This window comes from Vidua chalybeata, chromosome 5 (genome assembly GCF_026979565.1).
Source record: "Vidua chalybeata isolate OUT-0048 chromosome 5, bVidCha1 merged haplotype, whole genome shotgun sequence".
Taxonomy (NCBI): domain Eukaryota; kingdom Metazoa; phylum Chordata; class Aves; order Passeriformes; family Viduidae; genus Vidua; species Vidua chalybeata.
In genome coordinates, this window is record NC_071534.1 from 42,645,008 (window position 1) to 42,663,116 (window position 18,109).

The 18,109-nt window shown below is 37.9% G+C and overlaps 1 protein-coding gene across 7 annotated transcripts in view; it reads left to right on the plus strand.

Annotated features, from left to right (window-relative positions):
* The window catches only part of SCAF11 (SR-related CTD associated factor 11), a 49,192-nt gene extending 31,652 nt beyond the window's left edge, over positions 1–17,540 (plus strand). For 5 of the 7 annotated variants that reach the window (XM_053942702.1, XM_053942698.1, XM_053942699.1 and 2 more), the window contains 8 exons: positions 679–785; positions 1,719–1,808; positions 3,123–3,229; positions 7,016–9,511; positions 10,772–11,115; positions 13,526–13,744; positions 14,185–14,304; positions 14,675–17,540. In XM_053942702.1, coding sequence (XP_053798677.1) covers positions 679–785; positions 1,719–1,808; positions 3,123–3,229; positions 7,016–9,511; positions 10,772–11,115; positions 13,526–13,744; positions 14,185–14,304; positions 14,675–14,803 — 3,612 coding nt within the window. In that variant the 3' untranslated portion in view covers positions 14,804–17,540. The remainder of the gene's footprint in view (positions 1–678; positions 786–1,718; positions 1,809–3,122; positions 3,230–7,015; positions 9,512–10,771; positions 11,116–13,525; positions 13,745–14,184; positions 14,305–14,674) is intronic. The other 2 variants (XR_008430928.1, XM_053942701.1) reach the window with 2 other exon arrangements.
* The last annotated feature ends 569 nt before the right edge of the window (positions 17,541–18,109 follow it).

The following is an 18,109-nucleotide window of genomic DNA, read 5'->3' on the forward strand; positions in this document are numbered from 1 at the left end:
ATGGTTTGTTGTTGCAGTTCGCTTTTTCCCCTGCAGGCAATGCAGTGCCCAGCAGCAGAGCTCCCTGCATGCCTGCAAATGGCAATGGGCCAGCACACAGAGCATGGCTGGGCCTTGTTAGCAGCATAAAGTGGTGTTGGTGGTGGTATCGTTTGAAGTACAAAGTGGGTTCTGAGTGTTGTGCCTCTGTAGGGCCCAGTAACTAGACACACCAGACAAATTTCATATTCTCTAATCCTACCTGAGGGCAAAGGTGAACCCCAGCTACCCTCATTAGGTTTTCTTGTTACTTAAAACAAAACATTTGGTGAATTGCTGTGCAGGGGTGTGAAAGTGCTTGAACTGTATTTACTGTGATGCATTAGGTAGCAGAATTGTGCAATAGTGAAGATCAGGCTTACTTATTCATAATGTCTGTGTGAAGTATTAAAGATTTTGCTTTATATAAAATATGAAGTTTATCTGCAAAGATCAGTTGTTGAAAACTTAGACACTGAATAGAGAAAATTTGTTCACTGTAACTGCAAATATCTACATATACCTATGGAGCTATTATGGTGTCTGCTTTTTATGAACTAAAGTCTTGCTGACCTAATTTAATTTCAATGCATCTTCATGTATTTAGTGTTAATTATTTTATTTTGGGTGTCTTTAATTCATAATTTATTTTTTGTGTAGCCCAGAAGACAGACCTGCTGGAATGAGCGCATCAGAACTAATTTCTTCAGCACACTTCTGGCTGGTGATAGCAGTGAAGAATCCTTTTTTAGCTGTAGAAATGACTGGTTAGTGTGTACTAGTGCTTCATATAAATTGATGGGTAACTGTATTGTAGATTCTGAAGTTCCTTCTGCTCTTACCTGTATATATACTTCCTTGAAATATTTTGAAGATTGGCAGAATATTTATTCATTGATGAAGAGCAGTTAAAGGATAAACACAAACATTTTAATATGAGTACTGTTAAGGGCACACCCCAATTTCTGTCATGTGTTCAGCATGAGAAGCACACACTTGAGTATTTTAATCTCATTGATTTAACAAGAGTTTTACATTTAGTTCATTTTTAATTCTTTGCTGAATTGAAGCCTTGGATAGGAAAGGCTTAGCCCTGTTACTACAACAGCAGTTACCAAGAAAGTTAATGGTAAATACCCTGGTTTGTATCAGAAACAATCTTTGTTGTTGTTCTTTGATTCCAAGAGGAATACTTTAAACATCCATGAAGCAATTTTGTGTTAAGCAAAATACTTAATTAAGTCTAATACTTAAGAATGGATGTATAAATAAATTGTTCATTGAATAGATGGAAGAAAAAGAACAGTCTAAAATAATTATTAGGATTATATGGCCTAATTAAAAAAAAATAAGTACTATGTCTGTATGTTTTTGACAGTCTCTAAAAATGAACTTTTTGCCATGCATACAACAGAATTTATTTGTCAAGGATGTGAAGTTTCTCCATCCTTCAACTCTCCAGCAGACACATTTTATCTCCTGTTTTCTATTCCATCTGCTTTATTTATTTAGGACTTCTTTTATGTTTGCTGAGACTATGTTTTTCCTCTAAGCAATAATCAATGCATAGTTTAATCATGACTGTTGAAAGTTCTAATACAGTTAAACTAGAGTCCTTGGTAGGAGCAGTTACTGGAATGCAAAATTATCATAGTACAAAGTTACTTTTTATAACTTCTTGTATGAAATTTGTCTTTCAGTACAGAATTCACAGAAGTCAATTCAGGGATCAGACAGAAGAGACAAGAACTGGAATTGTCCTGTTCATCTCTGATTGCTAGAGTTGAAAGGTCTGTGTTTTGGATTCATACTTCATACTTCCAGTTCGGAGTTTGATTCATTCAAATTGGTCTTTAGATAGAATATAATTTTCATGAGACTACATAGTGTTTGCATTTAACTTGTTCATTTTTTGTGTATTTGCTGCTTGGCGTTTTTATGTCAATAGATTCTTTTCTGCATGTCTTACTTTTCTGGTACTTGTGACAAGCATAGTAACTCCACTGACTTGTGCGTCTTAATATGTCACCTTTTCACAGAAGTGTGAGTTTGAATGTATTTTCTATTTGGAAGGTAATATTCAATGAGCTTTTAAAATTATTTTTGTCTCTAGATATCAGACTATGCTTGCTTTAACATCAGTCTGATTCTGATTCCCCACACTACCCTATTTTCATGGCTTGGTTCTATCACTTTTTCTGCAACCATTTATAAAAAAATCCTGTTTGCATCTAAAAAGAGCTAACAGGAGTTGTATCAAGTGAAACAGAGAACATAAAATAATTCTATGGATTTTTTTGTCAGAGAGCAGATGTGTGTTAAAGCATGCCCTAAGGATATTTTTGTGAGTATAAAGCAGAACCATAAAAAGAACTGATTTTAAAATAACACAATAAGAAATTAGTTCTATGATCTTAATTTCATTTCATATCTCTTTGCTCTTTTTGATACAAAAAAAAAAGATTAAGTTAAAATTGCAAGTGAAGAATTTTAAAATTATAATAAAAAATTGCATCTAGGATTAAAATAATAAATCCATTTCATGTGCATTTTGTTAGGAGAAGTTTCATTCCAACTCAGCGATAATGCAAAAATTGTATCTCTAACTAAACTCTGTTTTTGCCCAAGGTTTTCTGAGGGAGTCTGAATAAATATATATATTTTTTGTTTGTATGAAGAAAAAAATAAAAGGAGTATTTTCTAAATTCTCATGTAGACTATTTCTCATTTTTCTGCAGAAAAGGTTGTTGTTCTACTGAAGTTCTAAATCAACACTCAGACCCTTATTTCCAATGCTATAACCTACTACTTTGGACTGGGCTATTACTGTTCTATATTTGACTTTAAAGAAAGCCAGATGTACATTGCTTTAACATAACATATCTTGTTCTAACAGTTTTAATAGATTAGGCAGTAAAATTAATCTGAAATTAAATATGACAAGGAAAATTTTGTTCACTGTCAGCTTTGTGTTTCTGTCCAGCTCTGTTGAAGTTGAAAGGATTGTAGTTGCCTAATGTTGTTTTGGTTTTGTGCATTGTTTCCAAGACTTGCTGCAAACAGCTAAAACAACTAATGTTACTGCTTTTGCTTTTACTTTGCAGTGTTCCTTTAATATCTTACGGAGCTGAAGCTGAGACCTTTCTTCTCACTTCTTCTGCAGTGGCTGGAAGAGTTCTTCCAACAAATATCAGGCCTTTGGAAAACTTTGGTAAACTTTTTTTTTGTAAGTTTTCTTTATAGCTCATGTGGAGTATTGTTAAAATATGATTATCAGAAATCAAACAGAGTTAGTTACACTTAATGAGGAAAAAAAACTGTTTCGATGCACTTTGGTACTATTTCAAAGTCAGCTACGTAATTTCTGAAATTGGAATACAGAATATGAATTATCCACCCCAAAGCTGGTATAACTTATTCTTTTGAAGATTAAATTAATGTGTATTTATGTAACTTAATTCAATTTCTAATTGCAACATTTCTTCCATTCATGATCTTCTTTCTTCATTTCCTATTGTTCGAGGATAAGTCTTATTTTGATGCATCATGAATGGCATATTTCAGAGGCATACTGTGCAGTGTGAGGAACAAACCTTTCTAGCAGAGAAGAACATGAAGCAGTGAAGTGTATGAATCTCTTTCAGTTTGCTTAGAAACTCTACAGGGCAAAACCTTGCAAAAGAACTGGAGCTCCATGGTCTGTCATGAAAGCAGCAGAAGACAAGACATGGAAGGAACTGTCTTCCTCCAGTTACTTTAACAGCCTCTCTCGCCATACTCAGCAAGAATGTAGTTTTGCTTCCAAAAAGCTGCACAAGTTCAAAGAAGTGGAAACAAAGGAGTCCTATTTTATAAGGCTTGAGTTAATACCTTCTTTGAATTGGGAATCACACCACTTTCACTTGTCTAGTAGGCAAAGAGAACAGATTTGGGTCTCCTGGCTTATGAAAATTGTGTAGAAATAAATTGCTGGAAGGAATTAAGTAGTAGAAGGATCATGAAAAAGTTGCATTCGTATTCTTTATTCTTTTTAAAGGTATGTATTTCACCTCCACATTTCCCAGTGAAAAATCGATAGGTTGCTTCCTCAGGTCTTTGATGTTTGGCAGTGCAATGTAACTGAGCCTTAACCATTTTGCTTCTAGAAATATACTTGTTAGCTTGTACCTCTTGAATTCCCTGTCTACTTTGCCACTTCTATTGTCAAGCTTTTTTGTTAAGGATGCACTAGAAGCATTAAAAATTATGTTAAGAAAAGAATCTTGTCAGTTGTCTTGATTAGAATTTTGATACTTGTACTGTGGACAAAGATTGAATTTTAAGATTAGTGCCAACATACTACAGTGTTTTAAGATTCAGAGTTTTAAATCATCTTCACATTTTATTTAAATATGTTCTATTGATAAGGAGCATGCAGGAAGTAAGAGTCTTAATATTTCCTAGTAAAACAAGGGGATGGTGGATATGAAGATGTCCCTTGAGGATTTTAGTCACATTTATTCACATTGAGTGAGTGTTCCTAGCCCATTTAGTTTTTATATAACATCTGAGTAAAAGGACGACATACATAAGAAAAGATAAAGTCAAAGATAAAGAGAAACCTATTCTGGATATTATATTGTTAGAGATGCACAGCAAAAAAAAAAAAAATATATATATATAAAAGGACACAGACTTTTTAAAAAGGTGGGGAAAAGGAGAATGAAGAAAATAAATGCATTTCTAAAAAGACGCAAATTGGCTCTTTCATTTCTTACTAAATTGTGCCTGAAACACAGTGCATAAGCATTTTTTATTTTCTTTTTATGCTTCTCTCAACTTTTGGTCTCACCTAAAGTGTAGTTTTGCATCAGAGTAACAGCTGACACTGGCTTCCAGGGTTACAAGGAGGCATACAAATATCAATGATGACCATATAACTGTAGTTCTGAATCATCCCTGTAGGTGCTGCAGTTTTAGTAGTCTGTTACCATTAAATAGGCTGTTTTACTAACTTGACCTGAAAATGCTTTAGTGAATCTACAAATACCACTAGGATTTATGCTGGCATTATGAAGTTTTTGTGTGATTAAAATATTTTTCAATAAAGAGTCAGTGAGCTAAAATGCCTTTTATTTGGTCCAAGTCCAAAGCTTCTGAAGGTTTTCTGTTAAAATTTTACAAGTAGTAGGGCATGCTAAAAAAGGGTTTGTGCTTCACATGTAGATTTTGAATGAACTAGAAAAATAGCTCACCTTTTAATTCTGTCCAAATTCCCACATTCCACTTGTGTTCTGCTGGGATTTTCTTTATTATTGCAAGATGATTTCTTCTCCCTTGAAGACAATTATCACAGATATTAAAATTTGAAATATCATATAACATCTGACTTGATTTCCTGACTATTGTAATAGCCAGGAAAGGCTATTGAAGACATATTTAGTCTGAGACAGCCACCTGTTGCTGAGTAAGTGCTGCTTAACCACTGTAAAGTCACTTCCGTAACAAAATGATTGGTGAGACTGTTATAGTAGATACCTGAAATAGTGTCAGTCACCTGAAATTCCTCTGGAAGTTCTTTACCATCATGTTATTTTCTTTTAAATACATGGTACCTTCTATACAGTTGATGTTGGTTTTCATTTTCTCAAGTGATTATTTGATCGTTGGACATGCAAAATCCAGAACCAGTACATTTTTTTTTAACGGGCAAATTATTGTGTGTTTGCAAGGAAGGTCAGAAGATGTGATTGTAGTCCTGTGCTCTTTTAAAAGCTAGCAAGATGGTTATGAAATTCATTCTCTTGAGATTATCGTTTGCATTTAATACAGTGATAGGTTTTTTTGTTCTGCTGATAAAGTAGTAAGTGGTAGAAAGAGGCTTTTTTGCAGTTACTTAGTTTTCTTATTCCAATCTTACTTTTCTAAAATATGTTTGTGAATACATTAGCCAAATATTTTACTGTAGCAAAAGCATGGGAAATAATGTACAGAGTTAAAATCACATGTTTGTGATGTGAGAGATTTATTGCAAAATCCATAGCAATTAATCTTTCTTAGTTTGCACTGTTCGTGTATGAAATTGAAGCTGTGAAAGAATTCATTTTAACACCACATCCTTGATGCTTCCTGAAATCTACACAAAGTATGAAACAAATGAACAGACATCCCCAGAAATTAATTTAGTTCTGAGGTATTACATTCAAGTATATTTACTTAATTATCATTAATCTTTAATTCCTGAGCTGTCCACCAGAAGCTTTCATAGCTGACAGTGCAGTCTTCCCTGTGCAGTGAATATAACCCTTAGCTTCCCTACCAAGACTTTTGTTGAATGGTAGATGGCATAAAATAAATTAGTGCGGTATCAACACAAGAGCTGAGCTGCTTGCTAGGTGTGCCTTAGTCATTCCTTGTTTTGATGCACTGTAGGCTGCACACTGTAGGTGCTGCTGGCACCTCAGGTATCTTGTGGCAGAGTTTAAGTTCAATTTGCCCTATAACTGGTGAACAGGTGTGCACTGTCATTGCTGTGTCTGATCAACTGCTGTGCATGTGATCATCCACTGATGGCCACTGGAAAATGTCCCTTTCTCTAGTACTGCACTTCACTATAAACAAGCCTGTGTTATAGTGTGACAGGAACTGATACATGCTAACACTGCTGTATGGTTAATTCATTACTTTTCTAACAGCTGAAGCTTTGAGCTTTGAGCAGCCATTTCAAAATAACAAAAAACAGTTTCATTGTGCATGCTATCACTGTCCATGTAGCCATGCCAGCACTGCTTCTAAACTGTGTGTTCATATGTCTGATGTGTCACTTTACCTTGTTTCTGTTCTTTAAAACAACCAGTTTTCATTTAAAAAAGAAAAAAAGCTGAGGCAATATTACATACTAAATCTTAAATTGTATTATTTGAGGATATCTGTTATGCCGCAGAAGGCCCTTTTATGTTCTTAAATATGTTCAGATAAATGGTTATTATCAAATCTTAATGTCTTCTGTTTTTATTAGAATCTTTAGGCAAAGGATATGCTGTTGCATGTACTCAAGAAGGAGAAGAGAAAAAGGAAGCTTCTGGTTCATCTGGTACTAGAGGAAGTAGGAGGAAATCAGTTGCTACTACTCCTACAAGAAGGTCTGCACGAAACAGCAAAAACGAGGCTCTGACTCAGTCTCGCAGCTCCCCTCGATCAAGCAGTTCTGCTTGCAGTGCCCCTGAAAGCAATAACCCATCTCTGAATAAAACTCATTCAGAAGCAGAGAATGCTCCTCCAAAACGCAAGTCTAAAAGAGGAGTTAAACAACAAACACCTGCAGTTAAAAAGAAACTGAGAAGTTCTACACGTTCTGAAAAATCACCCTGTGGCTCAGTGGAAGATGATGACATTGCTGAGCCTGAAGCAGTCTTAACTTTAGATAAAGACCACCAGTCAGATAATGAAAGCAATGATGCAGGCCTCCCACAGAAGAATAATGTAGAAACAGAATCTGCTAATGGATTGGAAAGCTGTAGTGAGCATGCAGAAATTGAGGAAACTATAGGAGAATGTGACAGAGATGAAGACACTTCAGGCAATGCAGATGTTAGTTTTTCTCGTCAAGAACCCCCAATACTAACTTTAGGAAGTGAAAGTCAGGAATTTAAAGTAAAAGATGTTACTGAAAAAAATGCAGATCTTGCCAGTCAGGACAATTGTGAAAATACTCTTGAACAACTGGAAACAGTCGCTAGTCCCAAAGATGATGTATGTGACCATACAACTTCTGAAAAAGTAGATCAGACATCATGTAGCCCTCCAAAAGAATTAATGGAGAACATAGAAACTTTGACAAAAGTAGATCAACCCATAGCTAGTCCAGAAAATGAATTGTTGGAACATTTGGAACCTCTGGGAAAAGATCAGCCATTGGAGAGCCCCAGAAGGGAATTGCCTGAGCATCCTGAAGCCATGGAAACAGATAATTCTGAGACTGAACTAAAAACAGCAGTAGACTGTGCAAATATGAAACCTGTTCAAGATGAAGAACCAGATGCATTAATACACAGTATTTCTATGGACAGTACATCAGAACAGCCCTTAAAAGAGAACATTTCAGAAAGTGAAGAGGGTGGAACTTCAGAGTCACCCCCAGTAAATGCTGAACATAAACATTTTGGTGAAGATAACAATGAAATGATACCAATGGACTGTGACTCATTTTGCAGTGACCAGAATGAACCTAAGATTGAGCAGTTGCTACCACCTGAAAGTACAGTGCAAGGAGAAGTGAACTCCTTACAGTGTGACATGGGAAACTCTGTATCTGCTTCTGATGAAAAAGATGAAACTGTTCCTCAAGCAAGAGAGTTCCAGCCAGAGCTCAAAAAAGAGAAAAAGGCTCGAACTAGAAGATCTAGATTTCACTCTCCATCGACAACTTGGTCTCCTTCTGGGAGAGAGGGCAGGAAATCTCAATCACCATCCCCTAAAAGGGAGACAACTGGAGACAGGAGCTCACGATCACCCAAGAAGGTAATTGTGAAGGAGGGAAGAAGATCCTTATCTTGTTCTCCAAAGAGGGACACACTCAGAGATGAGAAAAAAACACCATCTCGATCTCCCAAAAGGGAAGCTGTCAGGGAAAGCAGGAGATCATCTTCTCGATCACGAACTAAGGATTCATCTCCAAGGCGAAAATCTAGGTCTCGAAGCAGTGATAGAGATAATCAAAGAAGAGATCGTGACAGAGAAAGAAGAAACAGGAGGTGGTCTAGGTCACAGTCACGCTCTAGATCAAGATCACGATCTAGGACTAGAAATAAAGGTTCTTCATTCACTAGAAATGAGAGGGAAAGTCATTCACCTCGATGGAAAGAGAGATGGGCAAATGACAGCTGGAGAAGTCCCAGAGGAAATGAACGACACAGGAGAAGTGATCAAGAGAAACAGAATGAAAATCTTAAAAAAGAGAAGGACAATAATACAGAAAAAAGCAGCGATGATCAGTGTTCTTCAGATAAGCAGAGGAATGATTGTCCAGACTGGGTAATGGAGAGGATAAACTCTGTTCCTGAAGTCAGGAACAGAGAGAGAGAGAAACCACATTGGGAAGAGGGCAGGCATGATAATGCAGGACAGCCTTGGAATAAAAACTTTGGTTTGGGTTGGATTCCGAATCGAGGGAGGGGTCAGCGTGGCCGAGGTGGCCGTGGCCGAAGTGGTTTCATGTGTGGAGACCAGAGTGAAGGTCACTGGCAAAACAGAAAACCTCTCTCAGGGAACTCAGATTGTTCTGCAAATGAAGCTTCAAGGTTCTCAGAACAACAGTCATGCAGGCGAAAGAATGAACAAGAGTATTCGTTCGATACACCTGCTGACAGGTCTGGGTGGACATCTGCATCCAGCTGGGCTGTGAGGAAGACTTTACCTGCTGATGTGCAGAATTATTATTCGAGAAGGGGACGCAATTCATCAAGCCCACAGTCTGGATGGGGAATGAGACAAGAAGAGGAAACACCTGAACAAGGTATTAGTGGTTTTGAAGTATAATAGTTTAGTCACAGATGCAGTAGCTGAGCAAAATCCTGTCACATTGTCCTGTGATCTGATCTGCTGATAAGTTCTTTAAAAAATTATTTGAGGTGAATCAAATAATCAAATAATCAAATAACCCCTTTTTGCAATATGGAGGGGTAAAGGTGGAGTTTGGTGATTTCTTGTATTTTGATGGCTTCTTGGTTCAGGTTTAAGGACTCTGCATCTGAACAGTCATGCTGTTATTCACTATTAGAAGCTGAGAATAGTACAACAGTCTCTGATAGCTGAATAAAACAGGCTAGGTTGCCATCATGACATGGTCCTCCGGGGCAGTCTGCTTTTGCTGACCCTGCTTGAGCAGGGAGGCTGGACCAGGGAGTCTCAATAGGTCCCTTCCAACCTCAGTGATTCTGTTATCCCATTATCTTTAAAAATGAGGATTTGGCTGACATGCAAGGCCTTAGATTGCGATCCCTGTGAATTAGATGACAGGGTTCCTCAAGGAAGGGATTCTAAGGAAGGACATCTAAATTGCAGCCTATCAATCATTTCTCCAAACTAATTTATTGACTTCTGGAAGGCTTGCTGCTTGTGTCTAGGTTTTAACTTTTTGGCTTCTGTTGAAGACAAGATGGGATATGAAAGTAATTTATTTAAGAAGTACTACCTGCTACCCCAAGAGGTTATTTTTACTTCTAGGTTTTGCCTGTTGTATCATTATGGGGTTTTTGAACAACTCTTTCCGAATATGAATATCTCTTAAATCGTTTGAGGATGACTTAGTGCTCAGTGTGAACAATCCCAGCAGAGTATTTCTGTAATTACCAGAACTTTACAGTGAGCGTGTGTGAATCAGGAGCAGAGACTTGCTGATGTAGTAATGTGTGACTAACCTTCTGCAATTGCAGAAGGTAAATTTACTGGGTAAATTATGTTGTCTTCCTGCTCTTTGGTGAAAAATTTCAGTGTCATTGTGATGAAATAATTTATTGGATTTGGTATGGGAACAAGTAGAGGAAACAAAAATGCAGGCTTTCTTAGTAACCTGAACTTTTTAAACTTGGAAACTAGCATTTGGTTTCATGGCATACGTGGTGGTGAGTGCTGTGCAGTATCTTGAAAATACTCAGAGTATAGAAAGCTTTTTGATAATCCATCCTTAATTAAGAGTTTAGACACCTGGCTCCCATTTTGCTTTATGAAGTACAGAATTTCTTTTTGATATACTGTCTGGTTTTTGTTTTGGCAGATCCAAACCTCAAAGACCAAGGCAACCAGCAAAATGATGGTTCTCAGTTACCAATAAATATGATGCAGCAACAAATGAATGTAATGCCACAAGTGAATGCACAGCACCAACCTGTGAATATCTTCCCATATCCAGTGGGTGTCCATCCTCCCTTGATGAATATGCAACAAAATCCTTTCAACATGCACCCTCCAATGCCTATGCATCTCCCTGCTGGAGTGCCTCTCATACAGGTAGCTGCTCCCACGAATATTTCTCAGGGATTACCTCCGCCTCCACCTCCACCCCCACCATCTCAACAAGTCAACTACATTGCTTCACAGCAAGATGGAAAACAATTGCAGGTATGCTTTATCAGAAGCCATGGCAAGAACAGTTGTGAAATAATACCAGTTAAGGATTCTTTATCTTGAATACCATAAATTTATACTTGCAGTTTGTTTCTCTCTTGCCTGTTTTCTTCCACCCTGCACCAAATTTGAAGTGGAAGCATCCATGAGCATATGGGTTGTAGCTTTTGAAAAATAACAGCATACAACATCATAACCAGGTTTCTGTGGTAATGGAATACTGAAAAATTTCATCAGTGTTGTCCATTATCTTTTTTGTCTTAGAAGTGACCTGCTTCCAAAACTAAATTTTCCCCTTTCAAACCTGATTTTTAAGCATTTTAGGAAATGCTTGAATACCATTTCAGCAGCATGTAGGACGTGATCTAACTTCTGTGTTGCAGTTCTCATCCCATGGGGGTCTATCAGCAGAGGAAATTTGCCAAGTAGTGCATGGCACCCATTGTTCCACACTTCCATTCTCCAGCTGTCACCATCTCAGTGGCTTCCCCCCACACGCATTTTTTATTCTGTTTAATCTTTTGAGCCTTTTTGTTAACAATTTCTGAGGCCTCTTTGGTTTTTTACCTGCTTATCTGATTCTCCTGGTTTGCATGCCCTGTTTGAGACCTAACTCCCACTTTATTTCTCCAGTTTCAAAAAGACTCTGCCATGCTTAGGGCAGGTCACACCATCTTTTTATGACTCTCAAGATATCTTTAAAACAACTCTTATGTATGTGAGCTCCTCCTGTAGCTGGCTGTTTATATTAGGAGCTTTTGTATCAAGGAAAAGAATATGAACAAGTTGGAGGAGAACCCATGGCCCTGCAAGAAGATGTAGTGCTGCATTTATGATAAGTAGAGGGCTCTTCAGGAGTTGACTGGGGTTTGTGCTTTTCTTTTGCTGCTGCCTGTTCTAACCTAAACCATTTTCCCCTACATTCCAGGTTGAAAAAGTGAGCAAACGATTTCTAACCCTCTGTTTTGATGTATCATCTCTAAAGATCTGAAGTGAACTGATAAATGGCCTACATTGTTCTTACTTTTCACTTTTGTCATCTGTTTATAGTCATTAACTTAGAACAAGGAGAGTTGAGTGCTGTGGGAAACACTGAGTGGGGTTACAGGCCATATGAAATAACTTAATACACTTCAAAGTAAACCAGCAAGGTACTGCTGGAACTAAAATGCTGGTAGATTTCTTGTTGATTTAATTAATGCCTTCTGTCTTAATTAAAATATTTTCACAGTTGGAAATCCAGATGATTTAACCTACAAAAATGTAAGAAGTCAGAACATAGGCTTCAAACCTCTGAAATGAGTATTTAGTGCAGCAATAAGTATGTTTCTGTAAAGACAGTGTATTGCTGCAAAACACAGTTACCTGTTGAAAAGCCCATGTTACACTTTCTGCTCTTACCTGCTTTTGTGGACTGGTGTCCATGAACCTGAATGCTCTTGCAGCTGCTGCTGCTTTTTCTTTGAGCTTTCATTCAACAACCCCTCAGTGGTAGCACAACAGAAATGACTGAATACTGCAGGACACCATCTGTCCTTCCTGTTGAAAGGAAAATGAAGACAGCACACTGGTGAGCGTTAGCATGCTGATTATAATAGCTCTATTTCTATGTCCTTTCCAAAGAGCTCAGATTCCTGTTTCATTATTTTCCATCTAGATAAATGCAGATGTGTAAGGAGTAATGGTGGTGACCTGCAAAAAAGCAGTGTTTAGTGTAGCCTGCCAGAAACATGTCAGGAGGATGTTCTGGGCTTTTGCTAAAAATGGCCTCTATCTGAAATCTGAGAGCTACTTAATATCTCAGTTCCAAAGTATGTACAGTGCCTTTTGGTGATGTTTGGAAATGGCCAGAAAATGGCTTTTCCTGAAAAACAGATCCTGGTACTTCAGCCAGCATTTCATCTCTGCAAGTTCAAGCTGATAACAAACATGAAAATATATGTTTTCTAAGCAGCATCATTATGATGCAGGAATGCAAGTGTGGCTTTGGGTGATACCTTTTGCATGCGTGTTTAGGTGCTGATTTTTTTTTAGGAAATGGTTACTTATCACAACCCTGTTTTGTAAATCAGATTGATTCTGCAGCCATCAACTTCCTTTCCCCTGTACTAACACACTCTGTGCCTGTTTGCAGGGTATTCTATTACTGGGATCAGAGCTAGAAAATGGCAGCCATTGTGGTGACATGGAAGTTGCTTTACTTTCAAGATTTTCTTTATGTTTTTTTCTTTGAATAGATTTAATGTAATGTATGTACCTTCCATAATAATGGGCAGTGTGGAAATTAGGTAATGAATCAAAGCATAAAGTATTTGTGCTTGTTCTAGAGCAGCTGAGACTTCTAGAAAGGCACACTGCCATATAGAAGAATAATGTATTAACTACTGATAACTTTTTAAAACAGGGTATTCCAAATGCTTCTCATGTAAGTAACAGCATGAGTGCTACAGCTTTGCCTGCTCCAGCAGCAGTCCTGGGAAACATGGGAACAGTTCAGGGACCAAATTCGGGTAATGCAACGTCATCAGGTCACATGAAGAGCTCTAATGCAGCTGTAAAACTGGGAGAAAACAAAGCAAGTGTAACAGTGGAAGCCAGTGCAGATAGCTCGAAGAAGGACCAGGCAAGTTCAAAGTTCAGCATATATTTTATATACACTGTTTATATATTTACATTAAAACATATAAAATTTAATTTTTTATATAAATGCATTCTGGTGTACTAAAGAAATAGCAAATTATGACAATAACCCCTCAGTGTAATATACTCGATACCACCATGTATGTAATATTTTTGTGGCAGCCATAGGGCACAGATTAGCTTCTGACTCTTTTTAATGGAGTCTTCTTTAAAGCAGCACTATTATAAATATTACTTGAATTGCTGTGGGAAAATGTTCTGTGCTTAGCAGAGCACAGGCAGCTCCCATGAGAGCTAAAATGTTGTTGGGGGGGGTGGTTTTCTAATCTTCTGTAGCAACCTTTTTCCTATTAAGTTTTATCTTGTGACTGATAAAGATACATAGGCAGTGAAATAAAACACTCAAGTTTGTTTTCTCTTCAGAAATTGTTAATTCAAGAAAAAGCAGCACAAGAGGTCAAGCTTGCGATTAAACCTTTCTACCAAAACAAAGATATCACTAAGGAGGAATACAAAGAAATTGTGCGGAAAGCTGTAGATAAAGTAAGTTGGTCCAGTAATCCAAGCTGCACACATTTCACCTTGGGGCAAGCTTTGGGGTGGGTTTCTCGTTTTTGTGGGACCAGCTCATAGCTGCTGGAAAGGGCTAAGAGGGAGAAGCAAAAATACCTTTCTTCTTTCTCCATCCACAAGAGCTTTCTTTGGCTTCTCAGAACAGAACCTGGTTATTGTGTGGAAGACTTGAATGGGAATTCAGAAGTATTTGGGAAGCAATTGGAAAGTATTAGGAGTTTTAAAATATGTTTTGCCTGGGATGGAAGAATCAAAAGGGTCGGGAAATAAATGAATAATGTGGGACTGCGGCAAATCAGTGGAAATATTTCTAACATTTTTGTTCTTTAAACTGTTGCAGGTTTGTCATAGCAAGAGCGGAGAAGTTAATTCTGCAAAAGTGGCAAATCTAGTGAAAGCATATGTAGACAAATACAAGCATTCACGGAAGAAAAATCCTGAAGAGGCAGTCTCCTGTGAAAGGAAATAGAATATGTTTTCATTTTGTAGTTTCATTCTATCTGCAAAGTGCAATTTCAATGAGAACTGTTAACTGAAAATTGTACATGACAGTGATTTGAATTTGGTTTTGATAAAACTATTTTTCAAGGTAGTGTATAATGTTTTGTTCTAAAGAAATATAGATCTGCAGGGCAACTTCTTTATTCCTTTTTAAAAACAGATTTCTAAAAAGAATAAAGGTGTAAAGAAGAATCATTAGGAATATACGGTTGTGTGGATACTTAGATGTACAGCATTTTGACTTGAATAAGAGAGTGCATTAACTTAGAAACGTCGAGTATGTTGGGTTTGGAACAGGTATGTACAGTACATGTGATCAGTCAGATTAAAGTAAAATTTTTCTTTTGATTGCTCCCTAATTATAGCAAAGATGAAACCATTAATTGCCTTGACAAATATTTCTAGTGTTAACTGGACAGGCTGAATGCAGGGGTTAAAATGTGTATATTAAAAAAGCACATAGAGTTGTCTGAACACAACTGTTTAGATTTCAAAAAGAAAAGTCAACAGTAAAATGTGGTGCCCAAAAGCATGGGTGCTGCACAGCTGTTGTAACACCAAATAAAAATTATGCTGCTTGGTATTGTTTGTGATGTTTTTCAATTTGTTTCAAGATAGTGGGATAACTTGAATAATTTTTATGTGTTGAAAGCCCTCAATCACCACACACTGATAACCTCAGTTTAGGTTATGCCCTTAGGCTAGCAGGAAATTAGTGTACCAAAGTTAGATGTTCAGAAACAGTAAAGTTTCTTCTTCAAGTAAAATCAAGAAAGCTGGAATTTACTGTTAGGTTCTCAGTTGACCAGAGACTGCCAGTTGTGCCAATCTCAGCTGCATAATACTTTTCTCCATTAATTAGGGATTGTGGCATGAATTCCAGACTGGAATTGGTGAGCCCATGCCACTGGAAGCCGAGTGTCTTCCTGCTTCCCTGAGCACAGGAGAGAGGATGAGGTACCGCAAGCATTCTAAAAACAGCTGTCGGGTCACTGAACGTGCCTGGGGAAAGCTTACACCTCAGGTAAAACCAGTTTTACTGAGGCAGCAGCAGGGAGGGTTGCTGGAATACTGAGATCACCATGTGCTCCTTAGCAAAAGAACAGCTTGAGATCCTTCCCAAAGGAGCCTTACTCTGATTTGTTCCCTTACTCTTACACAGTGCTATTAAAATCTTGTCACTAACCCTCCAGTCCTGTTGTGCCGTAACAGCCTTTGGTGTTGCATCAGCCTGGCTTCCGCTCCAGCCCAAAGCCTCCTGGCCCACAAGCAGGAATAAAACATTTTAACAGAAGGTATCAGTTGAGTTTTCTGAGGAATTATCTCTTTGTTGCCAGTAGTTACCTGTTTTTGGCAGAAAACAGTCTCACCTTTCAAGTAACTTTTGCAGAAGCCTGAGAGATGATATAAGGGATATCCATCCTGTGTACACACTTGTGGTGTAGAGAGAGGTGTGAAAACATGTTTGTAACAACAGTTGATTGCTTGGTTTTAACTATAACTTTCTGCAGACTTAATGAAGCATTTGACTGTCTGTCTATATTTATTTTTGTGTGCCTAAATACAAATGCTATGTAAATTAGAAACAGATATAATACATTTTCTACAGTCAAGTCAGGTTTTAGGCTTTTCATTATACTCAGTTTTACATTATGATAGCAATTTGTAAGATCTCTTGAATTATTTTAATCTAAAATTGGTTAGCACTTTTTGAAAAATGTAGCAAATTGCTATATGTATCCTGGTTTATCACGCCATGCATACTTTATTACATTTTTCTTCTCTGAATTTTGGATTTTAATCACTTTTTATATCTTTTTCTAGTCTATACAGTTGAGCCTTGCTATAAAGCTCCTTTCAGGAGTCACCTAAGTGTTTCAAGGTTTTTTTTTTTCCTCTTTTGGAAGAGAGGTGGAAATTGGGGGAGGTGGGAAGAAACAAGGGAGGATTTGAACTGGGAGAAGGGAGGGGGTCATTATTTTTTTGTTTTGCAGCTCCTGGATGGAAGAGAAGCTGTCACTGGCTGCCACGTTGTTGGGCCAGTGACTATAGTGATGCTCCACTGTATTTCAAAACCTAATGAAGAATACCAAATAGAGTAGCATGTGATCAGTAACTTTATTTTTTACAATTAAATACTTCAGAGTTTATCAGAAAATATGCAGTTTGTTACAATTTCTATGATGAATTAAAGAAATGCATTGCCTTAATCTGTAGACTCTGCTCCTGTTTCTCCTGAAAAGCAGCGAGGTCTCTGCTGGTGCAGCTACATAAGGAGGGGAGTATGGCAACCTCGGAGTCCTGGTTGTGTTCCAGTAGGATGAAAGGTGTATTTACTGAAACACCCTCTACTGAAACATCCCAACATGCACCAGCACTGAGGGCAGAGGTGGGGAGCTGAGCCCCCTTGCTGCCTCCAGGGTAGTGGTATTCCTTCAATCCAAACTACCCTGTGGGAAACAATTACAAAAGTGTACCTTCTGTGAACTTATGCAAATGAAAAGTGTTTTCCTTGCACCTCTTCCCCTTTCTCACTGTGCATGCTGCTTGAATGTCTCATCCTAAAGATATACCTTTACCAGCACGGTGGCTGTCCAAAGTCCACAGTACTGTGTATGTAGGCTGGAGTGCTGTCTACTGAAAAAATACTCTAAAATTTAGTTTTGTGTAGTGTTTAACAGTTTCTAATAAATTCTTTTCTCTCAGCTGGCAGTGTTTGGTTTTAAATGACTCTGGCTCAAGTGGTGTGGTTTGGAAAGCAAGGTAGCTCCTGTTCCTTCTGTGCACATGCATTTATCTTGTCCAGTGTTGTCTGGCCACCCCCTCCTTTACATCTCATTTAAGTTAGTCTTCACCCTGCCTTGCCAGTCTGCAGGTGCTCCAAGCTAGAAAAAGCAAATGCAGGTGGCAAAGAGTCCATTCACCCTGGGACTTGCAAAACATCGAGGGGTTGAATGTTGCTGTGGGAAGCAAACAGGGCAGGCAGGATGCAAACCCTGGGCATGCCCTACACACAAGTGCCACCTAAGCAGGGAGCAGCTTCACTGAAATACCCTCGGGGGATTTTAGTGCAGGAGAGCTGGCCTGCCTTGGGATCAAAATTCCAGGCATCCCTTTGTTTCCAAGAGTTACTTCCACTGTACCCTCATGAGGTAGCTCCATAGGTAAGGTTTGCACAGGTTTGAGAGTTATAGTTAAGGAGCTATGTTGGCAACATTTTTCATTATTACTATACCTTACAATAGTCACATTGATCAATAATTGATAAACAGTA